The sequence below is a fragment of the Lathamus discolor genome, chromosome 6, assembly GCF_037157495.1.
Source record: "Lathamus discolor isolate bLatDis1 chromosome 6, bLatDis1.hap1, whole genome shotgun sequence".
NCBI lineage: Eukaryota > Metazoa > Chordata > Aves > Psittaciformes > Psittacidae > Lathamus > Lathamus discolor.
Window position 1 is genome coordinate 67,930,175 of NC_088889.1, and position 23,918 is coordinate 67,954,092.

The 23,918-nt window shown below is 38.4% G+C and overlaps 1 protein-coding gene across 1 annotated transcript in view; it reads right to left on the minus strand.

Moving 5' to 3' along the window:
* Positions 1–4,686, minus strand: part of LUZP2 (leucine zipper protein 2) — a 194,091-nt gene extending 189,405 nt beyond the window's left edge. The window contains exon 1 of the mRNA XM_065683387.1: positions 4,451–4,686. Within this exon, the coding sequence (XP_065539459.1) occupies positions 4,451–4,512 (62 nt within the window). The 5' untranslated portion in view covers positions 4,513–4,686. The remainder of the gene's footprint in view (positions 1–4,450) is intronic.
* Positions 4,687–23,918: the final 19,232 nt, after the last annotated feature.

Below are 23,918 nucleotides of genomic sequence, written 5' to 3' on the forward strand. Positions count from 1 at the left end.
TGTCGTGGTTTAAACAAAGTCAGCCATAAATCACACAGCTCGTTCACTCACTCCCCCGCTTCTTGCCCTCCCCCAGCTCCCAGAGGGACGGAGAGGAGAATCGAAAAGAATGCAACTCCCACGGGTTGAGATAAGAACAGTTTAGTAACTAAGGTATAACACAAATCACTACTGCTACCACCAATAATAATAATGATAAAGGAAATAACAAGAGGAAAGAATACAACATCGAAAAGAATGCAACTCCCACGGGTTGAGATAAGAACAGTTTAGTAACTAAGGTATAACACAAATCACTACTGCTACCACCAATGATAATAATGATAAAGGAAATAACAAGAGGAAAGAATACAACACCTCAGCACCAGCTGACCAATAACTCGCCCCACTCCCCCCAGCCGAGCACTGTCCGATACCTCGTCCAACCCTGCAGTGCCCTAGCCCTTCTGGGTAACTCCCAGTTACATCCCGGGCATGACGTGCTGTGGTATGGAATACCTCTTTGGCTAGTTTGGGTCAGGTGTCCTGTCTCTGCTTCCTCCTGGCCTCTCCTCCTCCCTGGCAGAGCATGAGGCTCAGAAAGTCCTTGGTCAGACCAAACATCTGAGCAGCAACTGAAAACATCGGTGTTATCAGCACTGTTCCCAAGCTAAAAATCAAAAACACAGCGTTGCGCCAGCCACTAAGAAGGAGAAGAATTACTGCGACTGCTGCACCCAGGACAACTACAGTTTACAGATCGCTTTGTTACTTCAGTGTAGTAAGACTGCAAGTGAACTGCACTTGCAGAAAAAACAACCATTTCTCTGCCATTAAAATAAATTGGTTTTTACAGCCCTGTTGTCTGTGTATACATTTAATGAGTTGTTGTAGTTGTTAATATTGTTATTAAAGTGCATCTTGTTGGTTTTATGGTCCTGTTCTCAGCTATAAAGCATTCTACTTAAATAACATTATTCGATGTCTTGAATCTTTATCATATTTCATGTGTGGACAGAAAGGAATTAGCTGTTGGGGGGGGGGATTAAAAAGCAAGCTCTGTTTCACATCAAGCTTCATTATCCTTTGGAGAAAAGAATTTTTTTTAGTGATCAAAGACTGAAGTATCCAGTCTTTCAATAGTAATGTTCAGCAAACTGTCCTTTTTGCTAAAAGTAGGGAAGTCTTGCTAGCCAAGATAGTTTGGACCAAAGATCTTACATACTAAGCCAAATTACTAACTTCATGCAAACATTCCCTTCTACAAATAGTTTTCCAGTCAGAACGTTTTGGTGTCTGGGGCCACAAAAGCACCAGGTGGCTGCAGAACCAGATCCTGAGCTTATCATACACTCAGTGACACCCATTCCTTAAGTAGTATTAAAGAACCACACGGCCTTCAGCACAGTGTGACAGAAGTAACACACAAACATCGCTTTACATGTGCTAAAACCAAAATGTCCAAGGAAATACAAAAGTGGACAGGATAAGACAAACTTCAAAGAAGTTTCACCAAGTTAAATTCACCTTCAAAAACATTCCCCTGAACTTTGCATGAGACTACTGCAACCAAATGGAAATACAACAGTCACCGTTGTGTTTCAAAGCTGCAGCAAAACCAAGTTTAGACAATACAGAAAAGATTGTTCATTACAAAAACATTAACTTTCTGTAATTTGACAGGCATATGGTTCACACCTATGATTTCAGACCATGCTGACAAGTCAGCTGCATACAGTTCTGAAAATCAAAAGTTAATATTCAAAACAATCTTAGAAGTGATAGCTGTGTATTTTTCTCTCTTTGACAATACTATAAAATAGGGGGAAATGGCATACTGTGTTAACATAGCTGAACTCATGAGTTCATGTTTGTTTACAATTAGGCTTGAACACATGCTAGGCTCTTCCAAAACTATTCCCACGACATGATGCAAAGATGGCATCACCACATGAGAAGGAACAAAAAGCAGCAGCTGTCCACCTCTGCAGCAAGTACTGTGCTGGCTGATTTCAGCACCAACATATGAAACTGAGATACTGTACCAGCTTTCAAGATAAATAATTCCTCGCAATGAAAAACTTTCTGTGCTGCAAAACTGACACTTTACCTTCACTAAGCACTTTCACACAGCAGGATTATCAAACCCTGCTTTTTGCAAACACAACCAGTCGTGCAAACCTACTCTGTGTCTGACCAATGAATTAACCGTGTTTGCAAGTAATACTGCCACAGACAGAACTGCCTTCTGCTGAAGATTAAAGCACAATCTCTTTCCAATAGATGGCATATTGACAGCACTATATCATTTTTTTAAACTTCCATCATGTACTATTGAAAAATTACTCTATGTCCTACACAGCCAGTTCAAAATCAAGTGACAGAAAGCAACTGCTGAACAGAGTAGTCCAGAGCTTTTATAAATATCCTACTCCACAGCAAAGTTTCAATCTCCTTTTTAACAACGGCCAATCTGGTATTAAAAGCAAAACTTCACTCTGCAACACATACTGTGCCTGGGGGAAATTTTAACTGGAATTTCTCTCACATTGGTAATTTTCATCCCTCAGCTACACAAACACATAAATCATCATATGCCACAAAATTACACGCTTACTATGATCAGTGATACTGTTCATAATTAGGATTCACACGCAAACTTAAAATTCGTATTCTTACCAACTGTTATTGAAAGGTAGGGACGGACTTCAATTTTTTTGTTTTACAGTTATCAAGAATGTGCTACAGTTCATTTTTCATACACATATTATCTTCTCAAGAAGAAGAAGATCTGCTTTTAGGGCTTTATCTTGTCCCATCTTAGTCCCCTAAATGTTCAAATAGTTTGCAAGACACTTCATAAAACGAATACAATACAAACATTTAGAATGGTTTTCCATATCTCTTTCCACTACAGCTTCATCTGCGAAGGCTCATGCAAGACATAAACCCTCATCTGCAAAAGCCAGCTTGGTGCTTTCCTCCACTTTCTAACTCTGACATAATTTAACAAAGAACATATCACTCTTACACAAATGTAAAATTATTAATCCAAATTGCCAAGAATTTTTATTGAATGTTTCCTTAGACCACTTGCTATATCAGCATGGATAATATCACAACGTATTACAATATTCTTCCAAGTGCTCTATTTCAAATAACATCAGAGCGGCTAGTATGGACTGGCACTATGGAGTGTTATCCCAAAAAAGTATTCCTTCTTCATCAATAACATCCCCCTCCAAAAGAGTAAAGCATTTAAGTGAATCATTTTGATATTCCCAATTTCCCCCTGCATTCGGGCCTTTTCTCACCCAGAGATTTTCACAGTTATTACCTCCCCGTGTTTGAGTATGGGCAGAGATGTGCTCCTGCCCTCCCTGACTTTGAGTACTTGCAGTCACACACTACTTATTTAAGGCTCGGTGACCGTTTAAGGGTTAAAACATGCAGCGCTTCTGCAAAAAGCTGCTTCCATGCTAATTTTACAGGAAGAGCTGAAGAATAAGGGAAAAGACACATTTCCCTGATGAAGGTACACACATACATCTTCTGGTAATATGCTTTATGGACTTACTACTAACTACCCTATAAACTTCTAGCACAGCAGAGAAATAGCAGTCAAAATTTGGGCTTGGTTTTCTGACAAGTAACTGGAAGTTAAGTCTGAACCAAGAGCAGTGTCACTAATAACAAAGCTGCTCTGTACGGTGCTAACTTTCCATGTGTGTAAATCAAGAAACCCAGGATAGAGTATCTCAGCTTTATCTTTTCTTTGCTGAACATGTTATGTCTACAGCATGGAGAATGTTACTATCTCTGAGCAAGTGCGCAGTATACATGATCTTATCAGAACACTGCATGGTCAGGACAAGGTTTTATTTTTAAGCTGAAGCAGGTTTTGTTCCTGTTTTCTCCGTGATTATACTTGCAGAGAAAGGAATACTTCTGGATTGTAGCAACTTCTAAACATGTCGACATAAAGCTGCAATATCTCCCCAGCATTTCACAGGTAAAAAAAGGTAAGCCCTAGGTCTATGTTCAGATATTGAAACCTGAACCGAGATGAGACTGTCAAGTGTTTCTGGGTATTGCACTCTGTATGGCAAAACGTTAGCATGTTCTCGATTTCAGATGTTTGGCTTCCCTATTTCCAATTAAACAGAGTCTATCTGGTTTTACTGCCGTGTATGTAAAGCTTATGTTTGTTACTGCCTTATCTCACACACACTGTAGGTGAACTTATACAGCTTTTTTACACCATTAATTAAAAAACCGTAGAAACACCCAGAGACGACTCAGTATCTTTCAGAGAATCAGGAGGGGAAGAGAGCAGAATCAGGCACGGTATCTGCTCTAAACTTCCTAGCCCAGCTGACATCTCTATTATTTCACGATAGCACTAAATCTAAAGAAAACAAAGAGCAAACAAACCAAGGAAACTCTAACCAAAATAGCTCTCGGTACTCACCTAGCGCCGAAGGCCAGTGCGGGGAAAAGAAGCAGCAAGTAATAAGCAGAGATGAATTTCATGCTGGAGCCCCTCTCGTGCGTTCTGCTCCTCACTCAGCTGCTCACAGCGACACTTCTTCCCTCCTCCTCCCGAGGCGGCTCCCAAGCAGAGCCTCGCCCGGAGCTGGGGGAGGTTCCCTTGCTCCGCTGATACCAACACAGCGTGAACAGCGAGCGCCGCGGGGAATGGCAGCAGGCGCAGCTTCCCCTCCTTCCCTCTCCCGCCGGCTCCAGCCACGGCACCGCGGCGGCAGGAACGCGGGGAGGGGTGGGCACAGACTGCAGCGAGCGAGCTCCGGAGCTGCAGCAGGACAGAGCGGGGAAACGCTTTCTGAAGAAAAGGGATGAAAAAGTGAAAGAAAGAGGAGGAAAAAAGGAAAGAGGGAGGAAAAGGGGAAGAAATACTGGCAAAAGGGGAGAAATGGGGGGAAAGGAGGAAAAGGGGCGGGGGGGGAGAAGATAAAGAAGCAAAAAGGAAAATAATGAGAAAGAAAAGAAAGAAAAAAGAAAAAAAAAAAGAAAAAAAAAGAAAGGGAGAAAAAAGAACAGAAAAGAGAAAAGGAGAAGAGAAAAAAGAAAAGGGAAAAGAGAATAGGAAGGAAAGGAAAAAAAAAAGTAAAGAAAAAAGATAAAATAGAAAAGGGAAAAGGAGAAAAAAGAGAAGAGTAAAAGAGGAGAAGAGGAGAAGAGAGAGAGGAGAAGAGCAAGAGAGAAGAAAAGAGAAGAGGAGAGAAAAGAAGAAAAGAGAAGAGAAGAGGAGGGAGAGGAGAGAGGGGAGGAGAGGAGAGGAGAGGAGAGGAGAAAAGGAGAAGAGAAAGGAGAAGAGAAGAGAAGAGAAGAGAAGAGAAGAGAAGAGAAGAGAAGAGAAGAGAAGAGAAGAGAAGAGAAGAGAAGAGAAGAGAAGAGAAGAGAAGAGAAGAGAAGAGAAGAGAAGAGAAGAGAAGAGAAAAAAGGAAAGAAAAGAAAAAAGACAAAAGAAAAAAAAAAGAAGAAAAGAAAAGAAAGAAAAGGATTACAATGAACCCCCTACCACTACTTCGTGTCTTTGTTTGAAGTGAATCGAGACAAAATACATAACCCAGAGGCAAGGATTGTCTTAAGCAGGTGTCAAGGGACAGCTCAGCCTGACACTGCATCTGTAAAGGCATCTTGTCTGCAAAGCGGGAGTTCGGAAGTTACTGTTTCAATAAAGTACTCATATACCCCAGAACCACACCAGGTTGAAGGCAGGAGAATCCTAAATAGTACTTTCAAACAGTGATGACATCACTAAATGCCCTTCATCACTTGAATCACCTGATAAGGCCTTCAGAACAATTAAGACCATTTTCCTGCTTTCCCTGTTTTTATGTCATCTAATCTTAATTTTCCTTTTAAATAAATCTGTGTTGGTTAAAGATGTTTTCAGACTTTCAAGTATTCCTCACCTAGACACAAGGGAAGCTGATCAGATGGCAGATGATGTCAAAGTTTAATATTTAAGCAAAAATCATCTTTCCCTGCAGTACAAAAAAAAAACCCCAAACACACAAACTAACAAAAAACCCAAAAAGCTAAACACAAAATCCCAAACAAACTTGTCTACAAGTGAATGAAGTGTGAGCATTACAAGAAGGAGTTCTGGTCATCTATGTGCTTTCCTGCTCATATGAAAGGCCATCCAGGAACTACATTATACATCAGAAGCATAAAATAAAAGTTTCCATAGCTTCAGCTGGTGTGTCATTGCATCTGACTGTTTATTGAGGAGTAATTTTGGATGCCATCAAAGCATGTAGAAGTTCACTGTCTGAAGTGAATGGAAACCTTGCTGAAATTAGTATTGACCCTAATAAGATATTCACATGACATACAAATAGAATTAATAAATTAAATTACTGGTTACATTCCTCATCAGTAAACTGAAAGGGAGGGGACAGAAAAAGAAGAAAACACAGTGCATGTAACCAACAAGGAATAAATTAATGTATTTCTGACACCTCTTCCTTGTGTCCCAACTCTAGTGTCTGTTTTCAGCACACCTGGCAGCATGTTCTATTCAACCATATTAATTTAAATCAGCATTTATTGTTATTTTGGTGCTACATACCCGCATGAAAGAATAGTCATGTTACCATGGATACTTATGATAGAATAGTGGAAAGGTCATAAAGAGTGGAGTCAGCTTGTTATTTTCTCTTCCAGAAAAAGCCAACCTTTCCCAAGCTACCAAGCACCTCACAGCCATGGGCCAGCAGCTGAGGCTTCTTCCATTTTTCCCTTTATGTGCACACAGACAGGGAGGGAGAGAAGGGGAGGTACCAGTGCATCAAGGCAGTAAATTATGTCTGATGATGCTGAGTGAGCTGAAGTGTGAAATTCTGCAATGTAAGAATGTATTTATTTAATTCTATTACTACCTTTTTTTTTTTTTTTTTTTTTGTAGGAGTGGTGTGGTGGAATAGAGAGGCCTACTGCTAAGTCCTGGTTTCATGTCAGATATTTTACCATGCTTTCACATGCTTTCCACATCTCCACAAGTGGTTTAGTGGCTGCAATTCCAGTAGTCTGCATTCATAATAGTGCTACATCACTAAATTAGGTACTAAGAAGAAGTTTTTCCCTGTGAGGGTGGTGAGGCCCTGGCACAGGTTGCCCAGAGAAGCTGTGGCTGCCCCATCCCCGGCAGTGTTCAAGGCCAGGTTGGACAGGACCTGGTCTAGTGGAAGGTGTCAGTGCCTGTGGCGGGGGATTGGAAGTGGCAAGCTTTAAGGTCCCTTCCAACCTAAACCAGTCTATGATTCTCCCTTCTGATCCAAATCAGTTGAACAATTACCAAGTTTTCGTAATTACTAACGATACTGCTCCAATGAGAATATTCTACAAAGACTGTCACAGCTTAGTTTCAGCCTATGAACACCTCGAGGGCTCGGTGTAAAGGATTGGTAGCAAGCTCTCCTACCTCAGGTCAGGCCACACAAGCTTGGTCTCAGAGATGGCAACAGGGGCCAAGCAGGGAGTGCAGCAAGTGTAACCCTAATCATTGACATACACCCAGATAAAACTGTATTACTGTGGAGAGAAATGTTCAGCAATGAGGGCAGGTAGGACAATAGGAAAACCTGCATTTTTAGAGCATACATCTTTAATTGAGGAGCAGGCACTTAATCTTAAATGCTACTCTTGTCAGACTTGAGTGTGCTCAAGCTGCTTGCCTGAAGATATTTAAAAAACCATCCTTTTTCCCCTCATATTCAACTAACTGACCTTGATCTGTAGCTTTGTATTGTTTTTATGTTTGGTGCATTTTCTTTCGATTTGGTTTTTAGAGGTGTATTTTAACAGTGTAACATGTGACTTAAGAATAACACATACCAAAAAATGGAAGAGAACTGTTTGCAGATTTTACTGTACAGTCAATTTGTTTAGTGCTGAGTACACTTTTAAAGCAAGATCAAACATTAATGTATAACAAATTCAAAGACCTTGACTAGGAATATTCCATATAAACACACTAGACATGTGGAAGCCTTAAGAAAGATCATATTTTCGTTTGTATAAGTAAAGGCTTTCCATTTCTTGGCTCAAATTTATTGACAGTCTTACTAAATAAATAATTACTCCTAGATTAGCAAGCAGAAGGTGATTACACATGCCTTTACAAATAACCATAAACAGGAAATATAAATAAGAAGAAAACAATGGAACTATTGCTGCAGAATTCCAAGGCATTTCAAACGCCAGTTGTCACGCAGGTTCTTGCAAGTTTGGCTAAATATACTGATAGTGTAGGAATATTATTGCCTACTTCAGAAAGGAAAATGAATCAACTGTCTCCCTTGGCAAAAGACAGCACAAGCTTCTGCTTGCCAGAGAAGAAAGACATCCACTTATGCCTGTATTTATGTATTAACTGCTCTAACAGGAGTCCTAATTTTATTTTTATTCTTTTGAAATAATGGTAATAAAAGAAGAAATAATGAAATTACAGTGAATATTATATTCAGTTATTTTGAATGCATATATGATAATAGAAATTTCTATAAATATATTTAACAAAGACTAGTAACGTATCTCACTGTTGAATACTAAAATTCTGAATGTTGAAGCCTTCACAAGACTTGACACAACAGAGTTCAAGAAGAATAAAGGCACAGCCATTAGAAAAAATCCAGTAAATTTTATTTCAGGGTGCTTTACAAATGCGATTAGGAAATACATATTTGTCAAAGGAATCTACAAGAGATGCAAAGCCATGGGCTCAACTCAGCTATTCCAATTTCATGTCCAGTGCTTGGTGAATCAGACTACGCTCTCATGTAGGCAGCGTATCACCACTGCAGAATGCCACCTTTTAAATGTATTTGTATATGTGTGTGAATACAAAAATGCACATACATGTTTTCACTGAACTGAAACACTAGTTTAGGTAACTAGAACAGTGACTCAATACATTTTTACACATATTGCATTTCTCTGTCTTGAGAAGATTGGCCAGACACACCAAGCTCGCAAGTAATAAAATCATCTCTGAAATACAGCATGATTAATAGTATCTTATCTTTGTACAAAGCCACAGACATCAGTACTTTCTTCTCTAGAATGATTGTTGTGAGCTAGTTAATGTTGCAAACCTCAGGGAAGTAGAGTTCTGAGGCAACATTACCTGTTGAGCAGGAGCAGAAGAGACAAAAAACTTAGAGGGGACACTTCTTGAGCTCTTATCCATGTTTCTTTCTCCCCCTGAAGAAAGATTTCACTTTAGCTTTGAAAACAGATTTGACATTCCTTTTCCCAATTTTTCACCTGCTTTTTCCACTGCATCTTCTCATTTCTTTCCCCTCAGTGGAGAATTTCCTTGCCTTTGGAAGCACTCTTTGATTTAACCAAACTCTTGCCAAATCTGTTAAGCAACAGAAGGGCAAAACTTTCTCACCAAAATAGAAAGGCAAAGCATAAGTCTCAGGGAGGAGCATTTCAATATACAGGGCCTGGTATTTCATCTCCACAAGTACAAACACAATCAGTGCAAACATGTTAATAGAACTAACGCTTGCAGCTTATTCTTGATTGAAACCTGACACACTAAAGATACCACTTTGTGAGATAATAGGTTTGGGGTGGTTGATTCCCATCTCAATCTTCAACATGCAGGCTTTTCTAAGCACCACAAAACCCATTTGCTCTGAGTGGTGAACCCCTGGAGACTAGCTTTCATGGCAAAGGGAGTTACTTGAGTGTCAAATGTGAGTAAAGAGTGTGGAAGAGTTTCTCGCACTGTCTTCTTCAGAAGCATCTATTCTATTTTCATTAAAAAGTATATATTTCAGGTGAGACTGGGTATTATTTCTTCTCAGACATATACCCATAGCAGAAATATTCAGAGCCGTGTGTAATACTACAACTGCAGTAATTCTCGTAGTGACAGCAAGTCTTGGTCCAACCACTACATGCATGAAAAGAAGTTGTCTTAGAACATCAGAAAACAGAACAACAAAACCAACTTGTTTGAGAATTTCTGGACTTCCCTATATTGATCAGAATCAACAGTGCTGAACTATGTATCTACATTTATATTTGTATGTGGTAGAGGAAAGGGAGGAGGAGAAGAAAACAGGTAAAACCAAGGGAAATCCAGTCCTTTACTACTTGCTGCATAAATTGTGCCAGCATAAGAACGGGGATCAACCCTCACATCTACAAATGACCTGCAGTATACTACTTGATATTAGGACACTTGAAACTTTTTTTTGTGTGTGTGTGTGTATGGAAAACCTTGCTTCAGAAGCTGTTACAAATGCCTCTCTGTTTCCATCTAAAACAAGTCATTCCTGATAACTTGTAGGTGCTGTCGCATGTACTGGTGTTTATTTAGACCCCAATGTACCAAGCACTTCAAGGTTTCAGAGAGGCCTCTTTCATTTTGTAGCTACAGGGACAGAGATTTAAATCAGTCATGCCACCAGGTTCACCAAGGTCATAGAAATAAAGGAGTTAGAACATATTCAGAAACACTGCTTCAGTCAGCAGTCACTGACATTAAAACTCCTTTTTTTAGCACCTCAGAGCTGAGATTTGCTTTTCCCCAGTAGACACCTCAGGGCAAACTGTCCTTCTCAACATTGTTGAGGTCAGCATAGATTCAAAACTGAGGGCAGAAAAAAACCCCAACACATGCATAACAAGGTGGTTTGGCAATGTACATACAGGTCCATGAAAAAAATTACTTGTTGTTTAACTCTGAAACTATTTCTTGTTTAATTTAATAAATATTGTATGAAGTTGGAGAAATTTGACTTCTATAAAACAAAAGCTACCTGATAATCATTCCAGGCAAAATAGAAATCAAATCTCAGGAACAATTTGTTTTTCCATTCCTGTGAGACTAATTGGTTTAAAAACGGAAAAGATTAAGCAATAGGATTTGAATAATATTTTTAACAAAGCAAGGAAAGAATAACAAATTTCTGTCACATCTGAGTAGTGCTGGAATGGTCAAGAATCATTCTTATCAGTTTCACAATGGATGGACTTATTCTGGGTATCAGGTTCAATAGACTTCAGAGTATGTTAAAAATTGTTTTAAGGACTTGTTTCCATTTCAAAATATTTTTTTTTTTCAATTTTAAAATCAGTTTGCTGTTCCAGAGGGCTTTTCTAATACTTTTTTGGTCCATAAGACTGAATTTGGCTGATAGCAAGCAATGGTGTTTATTGTGAAAGCAAAGACCTAAGAGAACTGTCTCCACATAGTCAAATATAGTATATTTAGCAGCAATTCATTAGACCATCCAAATTTTTTCACTTAGGAATTAAAACACTGATTAAAAGTGCCTTGAAAAGCTGAACAAATATTCTTCTTTAAAACATTTATAGTCCTTTAACAACTTTGCTCCATGCTCCCTTCCCCCACCTTAATTTAAAAAGCTAAAGGTACATAGGTTGGTACTTATGCTTAGATGTAGGGCAGATAATCTCTCAGTATATTTGGATCCTAACTGACCACCAGTTTTAAAAACAAAACAAAAAATGTAAACAAAAGAGCCGTGTGTAGAAAGAAATGAAATCCAATTAAATCAGCTGTAAACCATTTGGTCTTCTAGAGCTATAATGAGGTTGAATGTGATCCAAGACAGAATTATTGCAACAGAGCCATTAGGATATTTCTGTCCTGAACTTCACAAACATCCCAATCCAGATGATCCAAATATCAGAGCTCATATCTTTACTTCTCAGAATTCTAAACCCAAAGTACTTTAGCATTTTTCGTAAATCCACATATAATTTCATCACCATTTACCTGTTGGGAACCTATAGTGTGTAATAATTTGAAACAATCAAGAGGGGGTGGAGGTAGAAATCACACAGAGGAACTGCTGTTGATAAGCTGCTCATAAGAAGTCTTGCATTACAGCATTCCTGACTTCATGCTAAATAACATCAGAAGTAGTCTCTTGAAAGTATATATGAAGAGTCAGATAATGCAATATAACAACTAGCGGCATAGAAGATACACACATAAACCATACCTATATTATGTCATTCTGAAACTGCTGTAGCTATTTATGATGGTCATATTTTCCTCTTTATTCCATACTTACTTGCTTTACCATGGTGTTCATAATATAAAAGTTGTTACAGTGCTTTTATGGCCAAAAAAGGTTACTTTAAAAGACTGAGTAAAAGAATGTTCCACGGTTTCTTTACAAAGCTATAGATAGAACATGTTGTGTGCTGATATTCGTATCAGCGATACATGTGTTCGTTCCCCTCTGCATTAACTTCTCTTAATAAAGTAGGAATGTAAGGCTTTAACCAATAATTAAATTTCTTTGATTAAATAGTAAGAATTTCCTAATATTTTTTAACTGTTTTCTCTTAAACCCTGTTAAAAAAAAATGGTTTTTAAAAATCTAGAACTCCAGCCCTACTTCAAAATTGATTAGACATGACAATGCATTAAGATTATACTATCAAGGCCATATCAAAATGTCATTAATACAGAATTAATGGGAAGGCAGTGAAAATTGCTATCAAGGCTGAGATTTTCACACTAATATTATGTTATAATTGCATCATTAAAAAATCTTGACTATCTCTGAATTATAATGAACAATTTTGCTTTTTACAAAACCCACAAAGAACAGTCTGAAGCAGTCATGTCAGACTATGCCCAGATGGTTCCACTAACTTCAGAGAAACCATTGGGATTTATTTTCTCAAAGTGTGGCCTAAAAAGGATCCATAACACTTAAGAATTATCTTGCATTCTCTTTCCTAATTTGCAGTTCAAATTAAAGCCAGTATGTATAACAAATTAGACACCTAAGTGGCAAAATTAGTCATATTTTATACAGTACAAATAATTGAGCAATCTCAATGTTACCTTTTCTTTAATTTGAAACATGAAGATTGGAATCTTCCACTGGAACAATTTTTTAACATTAAAAAAAAAAAAAAAAGATAGTTTTACAATGGCATTGAATAACCACAAAATTTTCACATTTACTGCAGAATTCCTCACTACCAAAAGTAATCAAACAAATAGATAAATGTAAGTAGTAGTCCTAATTATTTTTGTTTTACCTTAGAAGAATTTGTTCTTACTCTTTAAAAAAAAGGAACTGGAACTTCTGAGCAGTAGCATAATGCAACATTTCTGGTTCTGTTTACCTTTCAGTGTCATTACTAGCGTTCATAGAATTCACCATTTTATCACCATCATTATTAGGAGCCTGGTCAAGTATAGGTCTGCCATATGTCATCTACAAGGTCCAGTATCGAATTGAACTTGATTCAATTACTGGATTCCAGCAGAGCCCAGAGGCTTAAACTGTAATCCTTTGGCGATCTGTTTTTCTAGCACACCTTGCCACCAAAGTGATATGGGAGTTTTCATGCTTCCAAATATTGTTCCCTGATTTCTTTTCTTCACATGGAGTAGAATATAAAATTATGATCACATAAATATAAAACCTGTTATAAATGCAAAAAAAAAAAAAATTGAAAAGATGATTTAATAAGCCTGCTTTTAAGATAGCTGGAAAACATCAAATACTAATGTGGAAAAATTTAATGAAAAAGGCAAAGAAAAGAGCTGTCTCCTGCCACACAGGGATTGCTGCAGAAAAGAAAGCAAACACATTCAGAAATTTGAAAGGCATCATCCCATGCACACTCATCTTGTGAAAATTTACACAAGCAAAATAGGCAAGATATCAAAGAGCAGGGGCATTTTTCTGTTTTACTTTCAGTCATAAATGTAAGTTTTCACTCATTCATGACCTGTCTTTTCAGATTTTAAGAGAAATATCCAAATAGTCATGCTGAATATTAATACAAGAGCAACACTTGTCTCTCGGTATGTGTTGTCAATTCCCAGCTCTCCTTTCTAGTCTACTTTTCTATTAACAGAAGGAAGAGGTACCAGTACTAATGGCTGGAAAGCTCAACTGAAGAAACAAAGAAGGACACAAGGGACTGTCTGGCAGGGCATAGAGCCAACCTCTATTCAGTCATCTTATGGCTCAGCTCATTGCTGCTTTTGTTTCAAGAAAGGTGGATTTTTGCAACAAGGAACACATCTCAGAACTGCTCTGGCTAGCCTGTTGGAGAAGGAGTATGAGTTTTTCTGTAGTGTCAAAAAGAAGCTCACGCAAAAGTGGTCAGCATTAAAGCACAGCACGCAACATGGCATCTACACATGTAACTATGCAGATTTCAAATCCCATTCTTTAACCACAACAGGATCTGTGAAAAAGTAATTTATTTGAACTCTGCATGAAGTAGGATCACAGAAGCACAGAATCACAGAATCTCAAGGGTTGGAAGGGACCTCAAAAGATCATCTAGTCCAGCCCCCCTGCAAGAGCAGGGTAACCTAGAGTACATCACACAGGAACTGGTCCAGGCAGGCCTTGAATATCTCCAGTGTAGGAGACTCCACAACCCCCCTGGGCAACCTGTTCCAGTGCTCTGTCACTCTTACAGTAAAGAAGTTCTTCCTGATGTTAACGTGGAACTTCCTATGCTCCAGTTTACACCCATTGCCCCTTGTCCTATCACTGGATATCACTGAAAAAAGCCTAGCTCCATCATCCTGACACCCACCCTTTACATATTTGTAAACATTGATGAGGTCACCCCTCAGTCTCCTCTTTTGCAAGCTAAAGAGACCCAGCTCCCTCAGCCTCTCCTCATAAGGGAGATGTTCCACTCCCTTAATCATCTTTGTGGCTCTGCGCTGGACTCCTTCAAGCAATTCCCTGTCCTTCTTGAACAGAGGGGCCCAGAACTGGATGCAATATTCCAGATGCGGCCTCACCAAGGCTGAGTAGAGGGGGAGGAGAACCTCTCTTGACCTACTAAGCACTCCCTTTCTAATGCACCCTAGGATGCCATTTGCCTTCTTGGCCGCAAGAGCACATTGCTGGCTCATGGTCATCCTCCTATCCACCAGCACCCCCAGGTCCCTTTCCCCTTCACTACTTTCCAGCAGGTCAACCCCCAACCTGTACTGGTACATGGGGCTGTTCTTCCCCAGATGCAAGACTCTACACTTGCCCTTGTTGAATTTCATCAAGTTTCTCCCCGCCCAACTCTCCAGCCTGTCCAGGTCTCGCTGAATGGCAGCACAGCCTTCTGGTGTGTCAGCCACTCCTCCCAGTTTTGTGTCATCAGCAAACTTGCTGATGGTGCACTCAGTTCCCTCCTCCAGGTCGTTGATGAAAATATTAAACAGCACTGGTCCCAGCACCGACCCCTGAGGAACTCCACTAGTCACAGACCTCCAGCTAGATTCTGCGCCATTGACCACAACTCTCTGCCTTCTTCCTTTCAACCAGTTCTTGATCCACCTCACTACTTGATCGTCAAGCCCACACTTCTTTAGCTTATCTATGAGGATGCTGTGGGAGACAGTATCAAATGCCTTACTGAAATCAAGAAAAACTACATCTACTGCTCTACCATCATCCCTCCACCTAGTCACTTCCTCATAGAAGGCTATAAGGTTGGTCAAACATGACTTCCCCCTCATAAAACCATGTTGGCTGTTCTTAACGACCCCCTCATCCTTGATATGCCTAGTGATGGAGTCAAGAATAAGTTGTTCCATCACCTTTCCAGGGATGGAGGTAAGGCTGACCGGTCTATAATTACCCGGGTCCTCCTTCTTGCCCTTCTTATAGACTGGTGTGACCTTTGCCATCCGCCAATCCTCAGGCACCTTTCCCGTTTCCCACGACTTACCAAAGATGATGGAAAGTGGCCTAGCAATGACCTCCGCCAGCTCCCTCAGCACCCGTGGGTGCATTCCATCCGGACCCATCGATTTACAGATGTCCAGATTGCATAGCTGATCCCTAACCCAATCCTCATCTACCGAAGCAAACTCCTCCTTTGTCCTGACTCCTTCTGGGGCTATAGGAATCCGGGGCCCCCGGGGCGAGTCTGCAGGAGTAAAGACAGAGGCAAAGAAGGCATTCAGCACCTCTGCCTTCTTTATATCCTCTGTCTCCAGGGCACCCACTTCATTCAGCAGTGGGCCTATATTGCCTCTTGTGTTAGTTTTATTTGCTGTGTATTTGAAGAAGCCCTTTCTATTGTCCTTAACCCGACTAGCAAGATTAAGTTAAGGATGATTTAGCATTAAGTACCCTGGCATTTCAATAAAACACTCCAGAAAAATCACTTTACAGTGTAATTCACTAGAAAAAGTTAAAAAAATAAAAAAGTTCTCTCTGGCTTAAGCTGAGAAAAACTAGTGAGTACCTATCATGATATGGAGCACTACACATTAAAGGCCCTTGAGGCATTTCAGCCACCTCTTTAAAATAGAGACCAAACACATTCGAGCAGAACTTCAAAAGTGACAATACATTGGTAAACCTCCCAGTACTGAGCTTCCTAAAGGTCTGCTTTGACACATTTCAGCTTCTGCACGACAAATACATAATACATATGTTAAAGACATAATCTACATGCTAAATACATAATATACAATTTGCAATTATGTATTCAGAACCATCTACTCATATGTTTTCAGCTGAATTTCTGGTTATATTCACCTTCTAACAACAGCTTCACTAGAAAGTCTTATAATGGAGCATTTTGCTTTTTAAATAAAGCAGCAGTTGGGGAGAGATACAGCTGAGATTCTTGGAGAGTAAAGCTGAGGTATCATGTTACTCTAGCCTTAAAATTAAACAGCACGGCCTTTGTATCCCTTTTCGAATATCAAATTTATGGCTAAATTGTCATCCATACTGAATTTTGTGACTCTCCAAAGGGTGAGTCTGCTACCAAGGTCATGCAAATCAAAGTATGCAGCAGTGTATTAGTATTTAATATCATCCAATAAAGGGATAGGAAGTGATGAAAGGATTTGTTTACCATTTCTGAAGTATTAAAGAGTTATCAACACGTAATTTATACTGTTCATAGACTTTCCTGGCTGGTGTGACTGCAAGAATAACTCACTAAATACATTATTTAAGCATTTTTATTGAGATTCATTATTCATCTAGGACAAATGATGACATCTTAAATCTTTACCCTGTAAAATCTGTTAAATCACATCTTAGTTTATGAAGAACTTTTTTCATAATCCTCTAGTTAATCACTTTTCATTAGGTAGTGAAGGCTATTGTATACAAGTGCTAATTTTTTTAAATTAATATTTAACCATGGAAAAATCCATAAATGCTAGGGGTAACTTTAAAAATTAGTATCTAGAAAATGCAAATTAATACTTTGTGTTCTTTAGTTTATTTATTCCCCTAAGAAACATCCCAACTTTCTATTTTAAATAGTTAAATCCTCTCCAACCTACTTATACTTTTGTACTAAATAACCTTTAATGTTGAATGGTTCAAAGCTTTGCTATTGTAGTTCCTTAACCTTGGTTTGATTCCATCATCAGTTCTAACAGAAAGAAGAGTGTTATGCAGGTCACAAACCAGGCATATAGTTATCTGATTTTCCCTACCACCCCTTGCTGTCTAGCAACTGTCTGTCACAGAAAAATGTTAATTGCACAGTCTGGTGTAGCACTATGACAAAGTGAAGCCCACCGCAAAATTAATTTGATAATAGACTACATAAGTTGGAACCGTAATACACCGGATTTAGAGTAGTTACCTTTGCTGTCCTCTGTGGAAGAGGACCTTTACCAAAGTTTTCCAAATTTCACCATACTGTCCTTGGAACTCCTAAAAGCTATCGTGACTTCTCACAATTTGCATCCTTCTACACAAGGACCTACTCGGCCCGCTTCAGAATAGTTGACAGTACTGAACAGAAAAGTCTCAAAATCATATTTTTACAGTCAGTTTATCTTCAATGGGATACTGTATAATTGTTCCTCCCCCAAGCCTGGGCAAACCTTTAGAACCACAATTTTGGTAGGCTTGACTAAGCCTGATTGCAGAAACACTCTGAAGCAAGTAAATGTTGGATAGCTTAGGTAACTACAGTGGCTTTTATGTAACAGGAGACAGAACTAGTGTACTCATTCAATTTTACTATTCTATCTATTTAAATCTATTCAGACTAAGGATAATTATGATATCTTAAAAACGATAAAGCTCAACCCTGCTATTATGCTATGCTACTTTAGAGAAACACTTAATTCCACTCCAATAAAAAGTGATCTCTGGTACATTAAACTCACTATTTTTCTCATGAAGTAAATGAGAAGAATAAACTAATGTAAAAATGATATAAACTAAGCTCCATTGGGCAGCTCTTTGATCTCCTGAGTAGTTGACTATTTGTAATTTTCGAGCTTATCTACAGTGACAAGGGATCTGTCCCTTTACAAATAAGGTGATATGCAGAACACTCAGATGAACCTTGCTTATAACACAAGTGCTCATAATTTAGGTTTGATATCCCTGCAGGCTTTTATCCAGTTCGAAAGTCCTTTCTGTAATTGCCTATCCACTTGGTTCGAGTTTCTGCTAACTGAGGTTTTCTAAACATCATTTTCCATTATATGCAGAATAGGACTTTGCTGGACTTCAGCTACTCATGCTGCATTTCAGCGTACAGCTTTTGCAGGAAGCAGACAGGGCAGAGCAACTGCCAGTCTAATAGATGCTTTAGATCCTGCACACCTGCATGTTCTTTACTTAGAAAAACAGTGCCACGCAGCATCCCTTCAGCTGGTAACCCCTATCGCAAACAAAATAGTTGGCAGGATTATGCCATGTATCTGCTCAAGAACAATTTTAGCAGCATCACTCTTGTAATAAGAGTGAATGAGCTTTTTCAAAGAAAAAAGGGGAGGGGGATAGGATGGGGACACGAAGGGCAGAAAAGTCTTGAAGAGAAGTTTAAATATTCAAGTAAGATCTTAAAAAGAAAAGATATTAAAAAGAAAAAATCCCAAAAACCAAAATACCAAATGACCTATGGAAAAGCCTAGTGATTTCCATATGGAACCGTTACTAAATTATGTATTAACACCCTGGCACTTTTTGCTTTAACTTAAGCACTTCATAGAAACCCAGATTGCAGACATCAATGTAACTCAGTTTTAAACAAGGTGATGCTGCTTAGATTTTCAGGACAGCCTTGCAGCATACCTCCCCCGTCCAAGTGACATGTCACTGATGACAGGAGGTAATTCTGTGTATGTGATTTATGCTCCCCACTTCTCATCCCCTTCTTTAGTCATCCTCTTTTTTGGACATTTATACTCCTCAACCATATCCCAGCTCTGTGTCTTGTTCCCCACAAAGCAGCAGGTGGTGATGAATAAACACTGCTGTGTAACTTCCTCAGAAGAGGCATAGCTCTTTGTCATCTGCACAAAAATCTCACTGTAAACAGCATCTAAGCAAGCAACAGATGTTTTAGTGCAGCTAGATTATCAGGGTAGTGTACAGGTTTTGTCCCCATTCCCCACTCCAATTTAGCTTTTTTAGGCTGTACTAATATAGCTCCATCAGACATCAGCTTTGTTGCCTGTCAATTCTTCCCTCCTCCTCTTCAATGCATTCTGTCCATGTATGTCCTGCTCCACACCACCCCTTCCCCAGCAGATAAATAATTTGCAGGAATATTTTTGTAAAGAACACATTTCCTTGATAATCATGTAGTGTGTATGAGAGCTGTCTGTTCCTTTGTAAAAACATAGGAAGTAACCATTAATGAGACTTCAATATATATTCTATATATAAATCCAAAAGATCTAATACTGTATATCATCTCAATTCCAGCACTTTACAATAGCCAAACATTAACACATGCAAGATGAAACCAATTATTCCAGGATTTTGCAAGCTTGAAGTTGCAGTAGAGCATAATCTATCATAACAGACCTTAAAAACGTAGATATCACAACAACATATATATCTAGAAGCATGCTTGGCCTCAAACATGAGCTAGTCCCAGAGGCAATACACTTAAGAGCTTTGTCTTTCAAACATGTTCCCAAAGCCAGATTCTAGAAAACTATAGTTTTTAATACAGGAATGCAAAAAATGTCATTAATATAAGACCGTTATAGAATAATCTTTGGATAGCTTGTTTGAATTATTTCAGAAGAGTATTCAAGAATCCCCACACAGGATTCCTAGTCAGGTTAATTTCAGTAAGTATTTGTTTATTTTCTTGCTCTGGCTTTCTGTTTATGCCTAAGTAAAACAAACTTGAACACTTGTATTTATGGGGGTTTTTAACCTATTCTAACAACAACTACATTCATTCATGCTCAGACCTTTCCTCGCCCCAGTCAGTTGCTTAAAATTTGACATTCTGCAGAAACCTATCCCATTAAAAAAGGTTGCATAATAAAAAAATCATTAAATTAATATTAAAACTCATTCAATTTCAGTTTGATTTACTATTCTTATGTCAAGGAGTAGCATAGGTATACTCCCACTATAATACTTACAAAGTAATTTTAATGACTTACATAATTAATTTTGGTGGGGTTTGGTTTTTTTTTTTTCCATTTGTATCCATTCCTTTTTTTCTGGGCGCACTGGTGAGCAGTTGAGATATTACTACTCTCTTACGGTAACAGTAAGCCCTTTTCCTGTGACTAGTTTCAGACCTACCAGTGACAAGTTTATAAAACCGTACCATGCAGGTTTTGGTCTCCATTTGTCAACCCTAAGTCTGCCAGACATCTGCTTCTGTTGAGTTCTTCTGGAATAGCTTCTGTGTTCTTTCCAAATGGTTTGTCACCTCCTGTGACAATTTTCCTACCAAGGATTAATACACCTTCGGAAATCTTTAATAAAGCTTTGTGCTCCAAGTCCTGTTCAAAAGTATTTTTTTTTCCTGTGCTGTAACCAAATCTTTAGGTTTCTTAAAGTCTTTTTTCTTTTGCTTGTTTTTGATCCATGAAATTTACCTACCACTCACATGAACTGACTTCTTTCTGCCTTTTAAATCCACTTTGAGGGATTTTGCCAAACACTTTTAAGAAATTGAGCTATCATTTATATTCTACTTCCTCTTTTTTATTTATTTTATTTTTTAAATAGAGATACTTGCTTACTGCTGTGGCTGAACAATATACACAACAGCCCAGGACAGGGAGAAAATATCAAGGTAACTTCCTCATCTGCTTATCCTGAGGATGAACTTTGATTTAAAGTAATTTAAAGGAACTCAAGAGCCAAGGTTGAGGCAGACCCTCATGGCCACGACATCAGCTGCAAGAGGGAAACCTGCCTCTGTCTTCACGGTGTTGTTTCTGGGGATGATCATTCTTTATATTGGACCCTTAAGGATCTGAGTCCTTGAGCCACATAAATACAGGCCCCAAAAGCGCCATAAATTAAAATTCCTGGAATACCATGCAGAATTTCACCCTTGAATCCCAGCATGAATTTTCTTATAGGGATTTGCAAATGCTCCCTACAGATGCAAGACAAGAAAACCTAATTATAAAACATCCCTAACTTTCTAATACTGAAAAACCCTGAAAATTAATTCAAACCACAGCTTTTGAGTTAAAGACATTCTTCTTTGTAGAAGCAAACACTGGGATTTCAAGAAGCTCCAGTGACTAGCAGCAGTGCTGGATATTTAGCTTCACAAGATAAGATATTCCAGTAGCATAAGTCACATCTGTATTCATGAGCCTAGTGAAAGAAGAGTAGGATGAGTTCATCCCTGACTTTCCTGTAACCTTGATTTGCAGTCCACCTTAAGTCATCAAGAGATGGGAAAACGTATTTTCTTGATTACTCCCCAAATAATAAAATATTTTTCCCCATTCTTCGACAGAGACAGAAGATCAGTAATTCATAACATGTGAATTCACAGCATGTAAATTACAAGGTTAATATGACTTACGTTTATAGAGAAAGATATCCAGCATCTTTGAACTGGGCAGCCTTCTTTTATTAACTTAGTTTTATTAGTAGTTCAACATGCTTCATCTACAGGACTTTATAGAAAATTTAATTGGTTATTATTTCTGCCAGTTGGTTATTATTTCTGGCAGGCTCACACATTCACAAGCTCATTTGATCCTTGTCACACAATACAAACATAGCCATTATGCATTTTAATAGATTTAATGATTAGGTATGTGTTTTTCAAGAACAGACTGGCACACTGCAGAGAATATTATGCATTTAAGGTATTCAAAGTACAACTTTGATCAATGTTTGATGGGTCATACTTCTACCTACTACCATCATGCTGCAAAGATGAATGCTGTGGAATCTTTCCCATGAATTTGCAAGAAATCAGGAAAGGGGGAAAGAGAGGAAGCAGAAACCAGTCATTTATGTCTGAAATAAAATTTCACCTTGAATTTCAAACAAGGGAGGAAAAGTGTGTTGCCCCTGAAACACCCTTGAGTACTTTGGATCAAGATCTCTGGTTTACTTTGTGGTGAGTCACTTATTTTTTGGGATGCTTGCAGCTTAGGAGGTAGCCAGATTGCTATGCGCAGCCAGCAAATGCTGCTAAAGGACACATTTTCAATACCTGTAATTTATGTGTCTTGGACCACAGTGCTTGGCCATACAAGGAACAATTTCAGGAAATAGGTTTCGTGCATTTGTTGTTACCATCCTGTTGCACTTCGTTTTACTAATACTGCAAAGTAGCTGGCTTCATGCTATCCCCAAAATCTATTGTCCTAGGCTGGACTTTGAGGCCTCAAAAGTCTCATCCTAGTTTACACTAGGATGTTGTTGACACTTTAGAGGCAATGATTGCTGCATTCATACTAAAATTAAGTTAAAGGCAATACCTACCTTACAGCTTACTTGAAAGACTTGACCTTTTTTTTTTCTCAACAATAAATTGCCTGAGAAAGGAAAAAATTCTTCATAGTAATATTTCAGTAGCTTTAGTCTCAAAATGTTTTGTAAAGATTTTGAAAGTATGACTTTCAGTAAAGTATTCTTTTTTAATATGTGATTAATGCCAGGATCTCAAGTAAGAGGGTTTTTTAAGCACAATGGTAACCAGGGAGTTCTGTATTACATAGCCAGGAAGCTACTAAAAAGGAAAAGGCAGCAGAAAGCTACCCTAAGAAGCTAAACCTACTAAACTAGTGGAGAATTAGTACAAGAGGGGAAAAAGTCTCTAGAAATTTAGTCTTTGATCTCCAGTTTTCAAGTGTTTGGCCTTGCTTTCAAATATACTTTCTTCTACCTATTTGTAAGGTTAAGCATAGAGATCACCAGACAAAGTTCATCAATACCACTCCATCAGTTTACTTCATCCTTGATTTGGATTTTCTTACAAGATTTGAAGGCCCTCTAAGTGTGCTGCATTGGCTTCTCTGATACTTAATGGACAAAAGCTACTGTGAGACAGAACCATAATAAATGTAAATATTACCATTGACTTAGACTGTATTACTCACCTACATAGCTAAAAAGAATACAGTAACCCGATATCCATTCTATAGAGGAAATGCCTCCAGTACCAAATAAACAAAGAACCTCTGAAACGTAACTTTCTGAGATATGTTTCTCTCTAAATTCCTATATGGAAGTCAAGTGTGCTTTACAAAGGTAGATTGAAAGCAATTACAAACTTTCTAGCTTATTAGCAACTTACCCATTTCCTACCACATTTGTTTCCTAAAGTAATGTGGATTCTGACGGCCTGTTTCTTTCATGGCTACATAAACCAGTGTGGGTTTGATGTCATGCTTCAGTTTAAGTACATTATCATTTTTTTATTTCATCTTCATTAATTTTCAAGGCGTTTGACATGGAGGGATATAGGGTTTTTCCTTTGTACTTTATCAGTCTCTGACATCTCATGTAAAAGCTAGTCAATACCAAGTTCTTTTTTTAAGCAAGGCCAACAATCTGCTTGGTCTCCTGAAGTTAATCCATAAAGTCTTAACCGCATATGTTTATGAAATTAAATTATAAGAGCAATAAATAATAACAATTGCTTTGATTATTACTTTCTGCTGCAGCTATATGTTCATTCAAAAACTTAATGATCTGTTA